We start from the raw sequence: 14,165 nt of genomic DNA, 5'->3' as shown, positions 1-14,165 counted from the left end.
AGACGGCACAGGGAGAAGACGAAAGGAGGCCTGGTACCATCTCAGAGTAACTTCGTTCAAACGAGGCTGCTATATCGGCCGGCAGTAGGCCAAAAGGGCACATATTTCCTGGGAATATATTGGGATCCTCTACAGAAGGGCTCGGCCTGAACCTTATCCCACACGACTTGGACAATCTTGAGCAAGTCTATCCGCCGGCCATGGTATATCAAGCCATATTGTAATCGGGATACGTGGATATCACATTCAAGAGCTGAACGGAGACTCTGGCCATCCCGGCGAGATCCGACAGAATTTTAGCTACCATATTGGCCGGCAGTACAATCTGACAACACCTCGACAAGGAGAAAACTATGTTTCATGTATGCATGGACTAAGAGTTCAGAGAGTTTCTACCACTCCATCTCCAACCCTACCCTTCCTGACCACACCACGAACTCAGGATACCCCTCTTCTTTACGCCTGGTTAACAACCACCTGCACAACGACGTCCCACAACTCATCTCCAAACATCCGGCTGCCGATGGCCTTCAACTCGTCGGCCTTCCCCTCCTCTCCAATCTCCTCCATCCTCTGCCAGGCGAGCGCAACAAGCCTCGCAGCATCGTACAGGACTTGTTGGACAGCTACAGGACGTGTGTCGCCGGGACGGGGACGCCCATCGAATGGGTGGTTTGCGTTTGGGTCCGAGATGATCGGGGAAGGTGCTGGGGTGCGACCAGCGTGAGGAGATCCGGCATTACCGTTGGATGGCTGGTGAATATGTTAGCAATGCTGTGTGAATTGACGTCGATTTCGGGGTTGAGCTTACCATGCTGTCGATTTGTCAAGGCTTGGGAGGAAGGATGGTTGTGGTATATATGTACGTTGTACTCGTGTGTATATATCGTTTGTATCGTGTGTATCGTGATGCTGACAAGCCGTGATGATGTTGTACAAGCGAATGTATTGGTATACCGTGTGGATGTATGTGTTCAGCTCCTTGCTCAAGATCCAGCAGACTCTTATACTTCTTCAAGCCTTGGCGAACGGCGTGCTGCCTGCAGCCCACTAGCGTAGTTCAGGTGAAATTCATTGTTTAGGAAGGCACGCTTTGCCCGCACGTGAGCAAACTTCGCCTGTTGCGGTTAGACTGTGTTGGTGAAAGTCTTCAGGCTTTGTACAGCCTTGAGTAGCCGTTTGCTGGGTTGGACGAATGAATGGAATCCTGTTTGTGCATGGTTCCGGTTGCTCGCGAGACCTTTCATTCACCAGATGGGCTGTCTTAGCTAGCAAGGACGCACAGGACAATGGAGAAATTCAACTAAGGAGACAGTCCTACGATGCGAGGATATCACCAGGTCGCCGTTGAATCCAGGGTATATTATGAGTTCGCGAAGGAAGTTCGACAGTGTCACCGATAATTACACCCGAGGGCCTGCTGGCCGGAGTCTGCGATTCTCGCTCGCGGAAAGAGGCACCGATCTGCACAATGTCGACCAGCTTGGAATCGAGAGCCGATACCGTCGTTCCGATCAGGGCTCCAGCATTTATCTCCGCAGATGCCTCTTCTTTCTTCATAATCAAAACCGGGGGGCAAAGCCAGTGAACTCCTTATTTTACGTCCTTCTCACCATCGCCTCTCAGCTTCAGCGTCTCCGGTCGAGAGCATGACAGTCTGTACAACTCCCCCTGGAGCGAACCAAGCTCTTGGAGCGCCGTGACGCTCTCGCTGGTGGAACTACGGTTACACGAGCTTCGTATTGCAGGCAGAGCAAGTCCCTAAGACATAGATCGAGATCAGTAAGCGTTCCGGCGATAATGAGTCCCTTGGCTGTCATGAGCAAGTATTGCCATCGGGACAATCATGGATCGTGTGCGGCCTGCCTCAGGACTAATGCACAGGGGCGTTGACAGAAGATACCAGAAAGCGAATGGCCAGTAGGGACTGCAGTAGTAAGAGATACAAGTTATTGTTAGCACGCTGAAAGCCCTCTAACTGTACAAAAAGCCTTCTTCCTCATCCTCTACTCGCTCAAGCAAATCCATCCGCTCTCCTACGCCACCACAGCGCATGTATCTCCTTGCTTCATAAACCTCTTCCCCTCTTGCAGCTTATGTCCCAATAACAACCTGATTATCCTCCGCGAAATCATAAGCCGGAATCTCCAAATTCAGCGGCGCAGGCCCTTTCCTCGCCCGTCCCGAAATATCATAATGACTTCCATGACAAGGACAGAACCAACCGCCGAAATCCCCGGCCTCACCAATAGGCACACAGCCCAAATGCGTGCACACACCCAACATAATCAACCATTCGGGCTTCTGCACGCGGTCGCTATCGGGTTGCGGATCGCGGAGTTTCTGCCAGTCCGTGGCCTCGGCGTCTTTGATCTCGTCGGCGGTGCGGTGGCGGATGAAGACCGGCTTGCCTCGCCATTTAATGATGACGTTCTTGCCTTCGGGGATGGTGGCGAGGTCGACTTCGACCTTGGCTTGGGCCAGGACGTCGGCTGAGGCGGACATGTTGACGAGAAAGTCTGTACATCGACATCACCTGATCAGTACATATTTCCCTCACATAAATCGTTTGTCGGTACGGATGGTAGAACTCACTCTGCACCGTATCCTTCGCCCCCAACGCCGTCAACCCGCCAAAAGCACCCACCATGAAATACTGAAACACCTTATTCCCCGTCTCGCTGCCATTTCTGTACTTCTTGAAACTCGGAATTGACGTGGTATCCTGCTTGCCGGAGGAGCCGCGGGTGAAGGGCGAGTTGAAGTGGGCGTGGGATTCGATGCTGGAGCCGACGTCTGCTCGGCCACGCTGTTGTTGCTGTGGCACGATGGCGGCTGCTGGTCGGAGGGCAGTGGTTGGGCGGATGGACTGCCGGGCCAGTGTGGCCGCGGCGCGGGATGTGAGAGACATTGATGGCGGTGGGGCGGAGCGAAGTGTGTGAGGTGCGCAGTGCAGGCAGTGGGTGTAGCTCAAGGAGAAGACAGAGGTGACGCCAAAGATTCTTGCGGGTCATTCCGGGCTGGCCAATGGCTGAGAAGGCCAAACTAAGCGGATTTTAGGGCCTGAGGCATGAACATTTTCTCCTTCGAAGAGCATGAACACAAAACACAAATATTGATATTAATGGCAAGGCGAGATCAAATGTCATCCCGCAAGATACTACTGTCATTTTCACATGAAATGATGAGTCGGTCGGGGATGGTTGATACTGCTTGCTTTTCTCCTAGCACTACACGCCCAACAGGAAGACACTTGTTCTACAAGCCGCCACCACCACGACAGCAACAACAAGAACACCATGTACGCCGTTCATGCACTTCCACAATGTCTATACTTCCCCAGACCTCATTCCAGCAGACGAACTTCCCTCTTACGGCAACCTCTTATCCGCCCTCCACCTCCCCTCCCCATATCTACTCATCCTCCGCTGCCTATACCGCCTCACAACCGGTCTCCAAAACTTCAGACAAGGCTGGATCGCAAACGACAACCCCGCAAGCAGCAAAGTCCCCAGAAACGCAAACAGGAAAACAACAGGCCAACGCCAAACGATCATCGCGCCATAGCGCCCGGCTAGTCACTGCTCCTTCTCATATCCCTCGGGCAGAGACATCTTGTTGACTTCGAAGTAACGTTTCGTGCCTACAACAATCACATAAAGTCAGTATCGTTCCCATCGCGCCTATCGACGATAAATGTTAGACTCACAAGAATACCCATTCCAATCAAAATTATCCTTTGGGTTACAATGACACTTCAAATCCAACCTTGTCTGCTCGCCCGTCGGACAATGCGTAAACGGAACATGATAATAAGCAATATCATTAAAGAAATGAATCTCCTCCTTCTTTAGCATCAAGCCCGCCGCGATCGAATGCACGGGAGCATCGCCCCACCGTTCGTAAAAGAACCCGCCGTCCCGGTCCAAATGGTCGAAGTAATCGATATACGCCTGACTGCGCAACCAATTCAGGTTGCCGATTTCAAAGTTGGACCAGAAATGGCAGTGGTTGTAGGAGATCCCGCCGTCGTCGGATAGGAAACCCATGCTGTTGTCTGAGACGATGTGTTCCGGGTGTTTGGCCATGAAGCCCTTGACGCTGTCCCAGAGGGTGGGGATGGTTTCGACGTACTCGTAGAGGGATAGCACGAAGGAGTACTTCTTCTTCTTATCCGCCATGAAGACGAAGGGGTCGTAGGCGATGTCACAGAAGAGTTCGATGGAGGGCTCTACGCGCCAGTACCATTCGTATTCTTGCATCAATTCGTGGCGGAAGAAGAAGCCGGATTCGTAGCGGCACATGTGTCTGTATGAGACGCTATCACCGTAGATGATCTTGCGCTCATGCATGTCTTCCCGCACTTTCTTCGCTTTCTCCTGGTCGATAAAATCGGGGAAACCCCAGTGTTCGCTGGCGATCTTGCCGTAGCGGGCGCGGCCGGAGGTGAGAGAGGTGGTGACTTTCTTGAAGGTATCGTCGAATTCGGCATCGTTGAGGAAGACCCAATCGTAATTGTAGGCGTGGTTGAAGCGGTCCTCCACCTGCCTGATCGAGCGGGAGATTTCCCAGACGTCGCTGTTGCGGGCTAGGGTGACAAAAGTTGCGTTCATGCGGGCTCCGGGTGCTTTGGAAGGGAGCACATTCTGGCCTGAGCCGAGACTCGAGGATTGTGGATTAGGCGAGCTGGATTGCGTGGGCAGGTGCGAACCCTCGGTATGTTGGGGTAATTTGGCATCTTCGCTTACAACAGGCTCCGAGTCGCTGCCTTTCACGAGCACTGTGTGGTCTTGAGAGCCTTTGTATATGCTTCCGGGATCTTTGAGCAGATCCGTGGCTTTTTGTGTGTATTGGCCGCCTGGGCCTACTCCAGATGATGCGGATATGAAGAGGATGACGACTATGGTGATGACGGCGATGAGGATGTATCGCAGATATCTTTGCGAGCCAGCCATCTTGGCTGCTTCTTCTGTTTCCTGCTCTTTGGCGCCAATGCGCTGGGTGGTATCGCTTTTGGCTTGATGTTGCTCAGAGATGCATGCGCAATGACCTCGTCTCCTGGTGGGTGGATGTGTATATCCTTCCTGTCCCCTTCGTATTCACCCCTCGCTTCTTTCTACCCCGGAGGCAATCGTGGCTTCCCGAACTTTAATCAAATGAGTGACGAGGAATTGGTTGATTGCTGCCCTCCAGATACAACCATCAAACAGTACCTAAGCATTTACCGAAGACAGTGACAATGGACAATGCTGGGTGGCAGACACCAAGTTGGCACACTTCCAAAGGAACGTCCCAACTGTCTCACGCAAAGGCCGCGTTGTCTCGTAATAATGCAAGGAGCAGGGGCCACTCTCGTTTCGTGGCGGCTGTCTGCAAGGGTCCGTCCTTCCGCTCCACTCCCGCTTCCATTCTTGTACCTTAGGTAAGCATCCGACATGACTGCCTCCAAGGCAATCAACATCACTGACTACAGCATAACGTCTTCGTAGAATATACAACACAACAGTATGGCGGCCGGCACACTGGACTCCTGGATGCGCGCCAGCAGCACCAGCAAGAAACGTAAATCCACCTCGACAGATGATATCGCTGAACCGCAAGAGCGACCAGCCAAACGGCCAATCACATCCGAGCACGAGAAACATACACCCGACCATCAAGACGAGGATATCACCACTACAGCAACGAATGCCCAACCTAGCCAGCTAGCTCCTGAAGATCGTCCTCGTATAAGTCTGAAGATCACAGAAGTTACAGGCGACATCTTCGACGCGCCACCCAATACTCTCATAATCCACGCCTGCAACTGCCAGGGTTCCTGGGGCGCCGGGATAGCCAAAGCCTTCCACGATCGCTACCCATCTGCGTACAAAAAATACGCCACACACTGCAATACCATGAAGCAGAAATCAAGTCTGGTCGGAACAGCTTTACTCATCCCACCCCCACCCCCAACAGCAAAAACATCAACGTCCACCAAGCCCGGCGCGAATGGTACAAGGACAGCAAAAGTTGAAGCTCGTCATTTCATCGGCTGCCTCTTCACCTCCTCCCGCTTCGGCAGGTCCAAGGATCCACCAGCCAAGATCCTCGAAGCCACGGGCCCGGCAATGGAAGATCTCCTTACTCAGATCCAGGAATGGAACCATTCCGTCAATGACGCCGAGAGTTTGCGAGAGGTACGCATCTGCCAGATCAACAGTGGATTATTCAATGTGCCTTGGGGAAAGACGAAGGCTGTGCTTGAGGGGATCGATGTGAGTGGCAAGGATGTCAAGGACATTTCGGTGGTGGTTAGGGAGGAGTGAGGGATGAGACGATTGTGAACTACTAATGTTTTACGATGAAACGAAGTTAGTATGAATCTTTCAGCTGGGCGAAATGGGTGCATTTGCGTAGTCATTCACCATGATCATTCGCGGAATATCCGTCGATCCGAGAGCATTTTCATAAATAACTCAAGACTTGTACAAACGACTGGTACAATGCCACTACTTGACACGCGAACGCAAAAGCGCAACGCGACGCTCAACGTCAATCTACCATCGTGCCTTTCTTCTGACCATCAACCAAGCAACTCAACATCCAACCCAATAGCCCTCATAAACAAATTCACCTCGCCTAGCCTCCTCTCCCTCATCTCCTCCGGTAATCCCCTTCCCACAGCCACAGTCTCCATAACCCGCTCCTTGACCCCCAAGACCAATCTCTGCTGCTGATCCGGACTAGCGCCCACACCCATAGCGGCCAAGAACTGCCACACGTGCACATCGTCGGACGCACTGACATTCGTGTCCGTGGGGAAAATGAAAGGGAGGATAGGCTCGATATTGTCGAAGAGACGGGTGTAGAGCGTAGACCACTGGTTCCAGTCTTCGGTATTCTGTGGGGAGGATTGCTGGGATTGCTTCACCAGTTCGGCGCGGGAAACCAGCATGGTCAGAATACTGACGCCGATCTTCGTACGGAGAATGAAGGGGACGTGGACGCGGTCGAGGACTAGGCCTAGGAGGCCGATGATGATGTTGAGGGGTGCTTCGTTGACGTAGCTGAAGAGCGGCGGCATGACCGCTTGGGAGAAGATTTCCACTTCTTCTTTTACTTTGGGTGGTAAGGGGGCGTTGTGTGCTGGTGGGTACGCGTCGCGGATCACGTCTACGATGTCGAGGTGGATGGCGATGAGGGTTAGCATTGTTAGGCGCTGGTTGTCGTCTAGATGGCGGAAGACGCGGGGGATGACCTTTTTGCCTTTGCTGTGGGCGAGGATTTGGATGAAGGGGTGTGGTGTTGTGGGACTGTTGTTACATGTCAGCATGTCATGACGATCAAAGTGGAAGAGGTAGTACTTACTTCTGCTGTATCGGCTCCATGACCTTCATCGCTTCCCACAGCTGCTGATTGAGCTCCTGCATATCACTCCTCCACCTCATGTGTCCCTCAATAACATCCGGCGGGCTGTCCTCATTGGGCGGCGCGGGCAGCTTACGCTCATGATCCTCCAGCCTCATCAAGCAACTATACACCCTTTCAATATCCCTCAGCGCAGCCTTGCGATCGAATATAGCCGCTCTAGCAATCTGTCGAATTCTGCTTTCCGAATCCGGCCGCTTCAGATTAAGCAGCGGTCGCGGAGTCTTGGAGTTGCTGAAAGCGATCTTGCCGAGCGAGCCCTCCATTACGAGCTGCTTGTTCTTGGGTCGTGCTTTTGCCGCCTCGACTGCACGGGCGACTTGCTGCTCCATTCGTTGGACGTGGTTGTCGCCGCCGCGTGGGTGATGCCTACTCCTCCCATAGCCGTAGCGACTACCTGTCTGGAACAGATAAGTCTGCGCGAACTGGTTCAAAGGCTGACCTGGTCCATTGCGAGGCCCACCACGGATCTGCGCGTAGACTTGATAGTAGAAGTCCTCAGCAAGTTGCTCTTCACTTCCTGGCTCATTGTCGATACCGCCAGTGGCGGTAAGAAGCTGCTGTAGCTGGATCCGGGTGATGAAGTTCTTGTCTTGAGGTGTCATGAGGCCATTGTTCTTGCTTAGCAAGAAGATCTTGTGGTTGCGCTTGGCTCGCTTGGCCTCCTCTGCCATGTACGTCTGCCTCTCATCGTCAGACATCTGCATCATTTGCTGCGCCTGTGTTATTGGCGGGCCGTTATACGAAGGACCACGTTGATGCTGAGGTGCGCCACGAGGTGGCTGTACGGCGGGCGCACCCTGGGGCGTTTGCTGCTGCTGTTGGAACTGCCCCCGTGGAGGCTGGTTGTGGAAGTGTTGCGATTGTGGCCGAGGCGGCTGCGGAGAGCTTTGTCGTTGCAGGATCTGTGGTGCGCGAAGACTTTGATCTTGCATCGGCGGCTCTTGGTGTTGAGGACGCTGCAATATCTGCACTGGCCGCTGCTGTTGCTGCTCGTGTGGAGGCATCTGCTGTGGCGCTGGTGAGCCGACGCCAAGCATATCTCGCAGTCCCTGAGCCTGTCGGTCATTCTCCTGCACAGGTGGCGTTGGCTGCGACTGTGCACGCATCATCGCCTCCACCTCCTCTAGGCTCATCATCTTCCTTGCGGCGGAGGAATCCGGGCTAGCTTGCTGCTCCTGCGGTGCTGTAGCTGCCTTCTTGCCAATACCCGCTCCCCAGATCGATGCATCTGCCTCGAGCTTCGGAAGATAGTCTGGCTGCTTGTACGCCTCATACCCAGTCCTCGCCGGCCTCGATGGCATGGAATAACTCGATGGCTGATGCTGCTGCTGCTGGTGTTGCTGCAGCGGCACACCCTGCTCGTGCATCACATTTCCTCTCGCCGTCGCAGTCTGTCCAGCAAAGTCAAAGTCCCTGCCCAAACTTTGCCTCGTAACTGGCTCATCTCCGCCAAAGGTGTCATCGTTGAAGGTATCACCCGACTCCTGCAGTCGCTGTCCCAGCCCATCGTAAGTATCATCGAAGTTCAAGACCTCATCCTCGTCGCCACCGCCGTCTCTGCTCAGACCAGCGAAAGGATCGTGCTGCTCAAACATACCACGCGAGCCTCTTTGCTGTTGGCGGTCGCGAGGAAGAGTGGTATCGAAGCCGAAGAACGACATGGTGATGCTTGAGTGACCTCAAAAAGGCGATCAGTCTTTCAATTGATGGACAAAATATCGATGATAATGCCGGCAGAGCGCCGTCAATTATATAATGAAGGAGTAGCAGTGGAAATGGTATATTTGGAGCTCTAGAAACACTTCAAGTGACGTGCTGCCAAAGCCCCACAGCTTGACCTGCCGGCTGAGGTAATCAAAAACAGCGCGGTACATCTTTATACGCTTCAATGCGCTAACAAAACAACAGCGAAGGTACGCAATACAGGATAGATAGTTCAAGGACTTATTTGCATGAGCAAAGTACCATGCGGAAGCTACCAAAAGGGTATTGAAAGTGCCTAGCCCATGACCAACCAACGCCTACGCTAAGAGTAAACATAATTTCGTTGCAATATCATTCATGACACCATAGCATCGCCTTCATTGCCGGTAGTAGTCATCCGCTCATCTGAGCCAAGTCCAAGCAGTATAGAGCTGGGAAGATCTACCTTCGCAGCCCTAGCTTCAGACTCCGCCCACGTCCTCGCTCTGATCAACTGCCTGATCTTGGCTTCAGACTGCTCGCCTCTGTTCTCGAGGATAGCACGATTGACGTCGTTGGCAACTTTCTGTCTGAGTTTGACATCAAGCAGTTCCTTGAACTCCTGCGTCATCTTCTCCATGGGAAAGATCAAGAGCGCCATTGTACGTTCCAGGGCCTTCAGATATGTTGGATCGGTAGGAGCACGAGGTGCGAGTTGCTCGGTAGCAAATCTGATGGCAGGGTAGAAGTCGTTGCCTTGTGGGTTGCCACCGGGTTTATTGAGGATGGTGCGGATGATCTCGATGAGCTGGAGCTGTAGGAGATGGAAGTGGAGATGGTGATCTCGGTCGAGGATCTAGTGCAAGCAGGCATATTAGCTCGAGCTCGAGTAGAACAGATGTGTATAAGCTAGGTGTGTTGCGAGTGTGTCAAATCATACTGAGGACTGAAGTGTGAGTTTGCATCGACATGGTCCCGAAGGACTCCGAGTGGTGCATGATACTACGAATATAATCATATAGGGCGTGGAAGGGAGTGGTGGCTTAGCTTACCTCGTACTCGATCTCGTTGATCATCTCAATTGCTTCCTCGATCCTGCCAGCGTGGATGGCATTGCGGATCTGGACGCGTTCCCGGATGCTCTCACTGTCGACCGGGCTGGGTAGACTGGTCTCCTGGGCGAACTTCTCGGCAGCACCGGGGTAGCCTTCAGAGACGAGATAGTCCATAATCACCCAGTTGATATCACTTTTGTGCAGAATCTTCCAGTCAGCCTTTACTCTGCCATGATAGTGCCCTGAGCTACGACGAGCTTCTCGCGATCTGAGCTTCGTAACGAGCCTCTTGGCACGTCGCCAATGAGGCAGCTCAATCAATCTGAAACCCATAGCACTGAAAGCGCGAAGTCCTTGTCCGTATATCAGATAGACAAGTATTATGTCGTTCTCCTCAAATGTATTCAGAGAGATTCCCAACTTGATTTTGCAAGCATCATCTGGACAAGAACTTCGCACCTCGGATAGCTTGTCGCAGTTGTGGAAAAGGAAGGTGTGGAGCTTACCTCTTGCTAGGCTTCATCTCTTCCACCTTCTTGTCGAAGGAATGTGTGCCGCGCATGTTGTGAGAAGGAGGCGAGACGGGAGAAGAGCTCTGCACATATCGATTAGCATGGCAAGAACGACGGCGTCGTCGGCCGCGAGAAGCCAAATACCACGCTCCCAGTGCCATGTACGGCTGCAGCGTGGTTGTTGCATTCTCTTCTTCCTCGGCGGGAGAAAGATAGACATACCATCTCTGGATATAGAGCCCAAGCGAGCAGGCGTACATTGCCGCTCGCACAAGACAGGAAAGTCAGGTGCGACGGGGAGGAAGGAAGCTGAAGTGAGACAGGTTCAGGCACGAGACCTTGATGTGTGTGGATGAGACGATGAAGTTTGTGTAGCAAGCTCGGCGGGAGGTGAAAGCCTGGCGCCGTTCAAAGTGGGGCTCTGCGGACTTCATGAGCGAGGGCTTGGCATCCAATTCATCAAGGCTCCTGGATGGTCTTCTTGACTTCTGCAATTGCACAGTTCATGTGATTGCTGGTGGGCAGCAGCCATGTTGGTGCTGGAGGTCTCTGCAGCTGTACTATCATTGCGATTGCGATGACCGACGTGCAAGATGGCTCGCCATTGAGCCCGACCACACTCAAGAATTCTATCCCAGCCAGCAACACTCTCGGCCCTGTCGAAGGTAACGTCCAGCGAGCACATTATTCGCCGCCATGGGCAGACACCTCCATCATTGGGATTGCTGGCTCGTCTGGCTCGGGGAAGACTTCACTCTCACATGCTATCATCAAGGAGCTTAGTCTGCCATGGGTTGTCATACTATCTATGGATAGCTTCTATAAACCTTTGACAACCAAGGAGTCTGCTGCAGCTTTCCGGAACGAGTATGATTTCGATGCTCCAGAGGCTATAGACTTTGACGTCCTAGTCGAAAGACTTCGGGATATCAAGTCTGGGTAGGTGCCTCCTAACGAGATTTTGAGGTTTCCGCGCTGACAGTACTCAAGGCAGAAGGCTAACATACCAGTCTACTCTTTCGAGAAGCATGCCCGGCTAGAACGCTCAACGACAATCTACTCTCCGCATGTACTCATTCTGGAAGGCATCTTCGCGTTGCATGACCAACGAGTCCTGGATATGCTGGACATGAAGATCTTCGCCGAGGCAGATGCCGACTTATGCCTATCTCGCAGACGTGAGTCGACGTTGTCCCGTTGTTCTTCCCGTAGCTGACCGAAGCCGCAAGTCAGTGCTCCGTGATGTCCGTGAGCGAGGACGAGACATCGAAGGCTGCGTAAAGCAGTGGTTCAGCTTCGTCAAGCCCAACTTCCACAAATACGTGGAGCCGCAGCGGAACGTCGCAGGTACGTGAGCATTGCTCTTTCCCCCTATTTCAATTCGCTGTCATGATGATTCAAGACCTTTAAGCATAGTTCACCTGAACATTATTGAAGACAATTTTCCATCACCAAAAGTCCAACTGATCTGCAGCTATTAAATACTACCGCTATCATGTCTTTAAAAAGCACGCCTATACAGTCTTGCTAACAACAAGATACAGATATCATCGTGCCGAGAGGTACAGAGAACAAGGTTGCTATCAGTATGTACTGTCGAGCTCACTACTTTGATGCAACTCTCTAACACACCCAGGCATGGTCTCTGATCGCATACACAAGACGCTCAAGGAGAAGTCGAAGATGCATCAACTCGACTTGAAGCGTCTGGGGCAGACCTCAAAGGACGACCCGCTTTCGCCCAATGTCACAATCATAGAGCACACCAACCAAGTACGAGGCATCAACACACTACTCATGTGTCCAGAAACAGATCGCGAGGACTTCATCTTCTACTTCGATCGACTGGTGGTGACGCTTGTCGAGCGAGCCTGCAATGCGGGTCTTTGCTTCAAGTCATGCACAGTCTCGACGCCTGTTCCCGAGGAGAAGTATAACGGCCTCTGCCTGGATGGCGAAGTCTCTGCCGTCGTGATCTTGCGAGGCGGCTCCTGCCTGGAGACAGGGCTCAAGCGAGTCATACCAGATTGCCGCACTGGTCGAATGCTCATCCAGACCAATTTTCGGTCTGGAGAGCCGGAGCTACATTTCTTCAAATTGGCGTCTGACTTGAATGAGCATAGAAGCGTGTTTCTCATGGATCCGCAGATGAGCTCTGGTGGTGCTGCATTGATGGCAGTGAGAGTGCTTTTGGATCATGGTGTGAAGGAGGAGAGGATAGTGTTTGTGACATATATGGCGGGACGGATAGGTTTGAATAGGTTGATGAGTGTGTTCCCGGAGATCAAGGTCGTGGTCTGCCGAGTTATAGGAGATCATGAGTTGCGGTGGGTGGAGAAGAGGTATCTTGGCTGCTGAGCTTGACTGTACATACAGTGAAATTGAAGCATTCACTTAGGTCCTTCCCAAGCGATGTATACAGTGTGATGCTCACACATCAATCTCCGGTCTGATCTTACCTGTCGGTCTGCACCGAGAGGCTACATGAAACCTGCTTGATTGGAAGCCTTTTGGTCATCAACGTCACTACACAGTCCACAGAGAGAAAGCTTGAGCTAATACTATCTCTAAGGAAAGCTCTCATTTTCGACGTCACTTCACGCCCCCTGCTAGCAAACGAATATTGTTCCGCTACCGAGCTCGATAGCGGCAGCTCGGCGATGAGTAGACCTCCTGTTGTAAGCGCCAGCTAATCTCCTACCACAATGTCGCGACCAAACTACACTCGACCAACCGTGAGCGCGCTGCTCAAGGATAAGTCTTCTCGAGCGACGCCTGTCAAGCTCGGCACTACTGGGTCCAGACGTGAGAGCGTAGCCTACAAGGCCAACTTCGGAATCACCAGTGACTGTAAGCATTCTCAAACGTCCGTTGATGTACTATTGCTGACTCTACTCGTCACTCTAGTGACGATAGCGGCCCTCGTGAAGATGAGGAAGAAGTGTACGAGTTGCGAGCGTATGTTACCGCTTGTGCAGTTTCCCAAGCACCCTCAGGATAGCAAGTGTACCCACAACCGTGAGACCTGCAGGCGTTGTTGGCATCAATGGGTCGAGGTACAGGTGAACAGCAAGAGGTTCGACCAGGTGAAGTGCGCGCAGTGCGACAATGCACTGGATCAACATGAGATCAAAGCTCTTGCCACACCGGCTGTCTTTGATCGGTGAATATTATGATGGCGTCCCAGTCGTGCGAGCATCTTTCTGACCATCCGGCAGGTACCTCGGTGCTTCATTCAGAACCACCATGTCTGGGATCCCTGACTTCCGCTGGTGCATTGGCACGGGCTGCAAGTCAGGTCAGATCCACAGCAAGGGTGACATCTTTCGCTGCGTTCATTGTCTGCACAAAGCTTGCGTGACGTGCAACGTTGCTTGGCACGAGAGCGAGACGTGCGAGGCTTATCAAAGTCGTCTGGTTCAGCAGCCCATGGACGAGGTCGAGTCGGCTAAGGAGGTTGGAAAGGTAGCGAAGCTATGCCCAGGTTGTGGCAGCAAGCTGC

General features: G+C 52.7%; 8 protein-coding genes across 8 annotated transcripts; 3 read left to right on the top strand and 5 right to left on the bottom strand.

The window, feature by feature from the left end:
* Nucleotides 1-456: 456 nt before the first annotated feature.
* LTS14_001435 (uncharacterized protein) lies at nucleotides 457-814 on the bottom strand (the record flags this gene model as incomplete). Its single annotated transcript, XM_064834144.1, has 2 exons — nucleotides 457-753; nucleotides 812-814. The coding sequence occupies 2 exons, from the start codon at nucleotides 812-814 to the stop codon at nucleotides 457-459; spliced, it is 300 nt and encodes a 99-aa protein (XP_064698008.1).
* Nucleotides 815-2,094: 1,280 nt separating this feature from the next.
* On the bottom strand, nucleotides 2,095-2,911 carry RIP1 (ubiquinol--cytochrome-c reductase catalytic subunit rip1; the record flags this gene model as incomplete). The annotated part of the gene is made up of 2 exons (XM_064834143.1): nucleotides 2,095-2,519; nucleotides 2,596-2,911. 2 exons carry the CDS (start codon nucleotides 2,909-2,911, stop codon nucleotides 2,095-2,097), a joined length of 741 nt encoding a protein of 246 aa, XP_064698007.1.
* A 667-nt stretch (nucleotides 2,912-3,578) lies between these two features.
* On the bottom strand, nucleotides 3,579-4,955 carry KRE2 (alpha 1,2-mannosyltransferase 2.4.1; the record flags this gene model as incomplete). Its single annotated transcript, XM_064834142.1, has 2 exons — nucleotides 3,579-3,643; nucleotides 3,710-4,955. 2 exons carry the CDS (start codon nucleotides 4,953-4,955, stop codon nucleotides 3,579-3,581), a joined length of 1,311 nt encoding a protein of 436 aa, XP_064698006.1.
* Nucleotides 4,956-5,507: 552 nt separating this feature from the next.
* POA1 (ADP-ribose 1''-phosphate phosphatase) lies at nucleotides 5,508-6,308 on the top strand (the record flags this gene model as incomplete). Its single annotated transcript, XM_064834141.1, has 1 exon — nucleotides 5,508-6,308. One exon carries the CDS (start codon nucleotides 5,508-5,510, stop codon nucleotides 6,306-6,308), a length of 801 nt encoding a protein of 266 aa, XP_064698005.1.
* A 257-nt stretch (nucleotides 6,309-6,565) lies between these two features.
* PAT1 (DNA topoisomerase 2-associated protein pat1) lies at nucleotides 6,566-9,074 on the bottom strand (the record flags this gene model as incomplete). The annotated part of the gene is made up of 2 exons (XM_064834140.1): nucleotides 6,566-7,295; nucleotides 7,351-9,074. 2 exons carry the CDS (start codon nucleotides 9,072-9,074, stop codon nucleotides 6,566-6,568), a joined length of 2,454 nt encoding a protein of 817 aa, XP_064698004.1.
* Nucleotides 9,075-9,472: 398 nt separating this feature from the next.
* LTS14_001430 (uncharacterized protein) lies at nucleotides 9,473-10,713 on the bottom strand (the record flags this gene model as incomplete). Its single annotated transcript, XM_064834139.1, has 3 exons — nucleotides 9,473-9,952; nucleotides 10,149-10,473; nucleotides 10,658-10,713. 3 exons carry the CDS (start codon nucleotides 10,711-10,713, stop codon nucleotides 9,473-9,475), a joined length of 861 nt encoding a protein of 286 aa, XP_064698003.1.
* A 527-nt stretch (nucleotides 10,714-11,240) lies between these two features.
* URK1 (Uridine kinase) lies at nucleotides 11,241-13,021 on the top strand (the record flags this gene model as incomplete). The annotated part of the gene is made up of 5 exons (XM_064834138.1): nucleotides 11,241-11,602; nucleotides 11,654-11,841; nucleotides 11,897-12,010; nucleotides 12,208-12,249; nucleotides 12,300-13,021. The coding sequence occupies 5 exons, from the start codon at nucleotides 11,241-11,243 to the stop codon at nucleotides 13,019-13,021; spliced, it is 1,428 nt and encodes a 475-aa protein (XP_064698002.1).
* Nucleotides 13,022-13,368: 347 nt separating this feature from the next.
* Nucleotides 13,369-13,830, top strand: LTS14_001428 (uncharacterized protein; the record flags this gene model as incomplete). The annotated part of the gene is made up of 2 exons (XM_064834137.1): nucleotides 13,369-13,513; nucleotides 13,571-13,830. 2 exons carry the CDS (start codon nucleotides 13,369-13,371, stop codon nucleotides 13,828-13,830), a joined length of 405 nt encoding a protein of 134 aa, XP_064698001.1.
* Nucleotides 13,831-14,165: the final 335 nt, after the last annotated feature.

Source organism: Recurvomyces mirabilis (genome assembly GCF_035927965.1).
Source record: "Recurvomyces mirabilis strain CCFEE 5264 chromosome Unknown scaffold_3, whole genome shotgun sequence".
Taxonomy (NCBI): Eukaryota; Fungi; Ascomycota; class Dothideomycetes; order Mycosphaerellales; family Teratosphaeriaceae; genus Recurvomyces; species Recurvomyces mirabilis.
The sequence above is the reverse complement of the archived record's forward strand: the minus strand, read 5'-3'. Positions and strand labels throughout refer to the sequence as shown.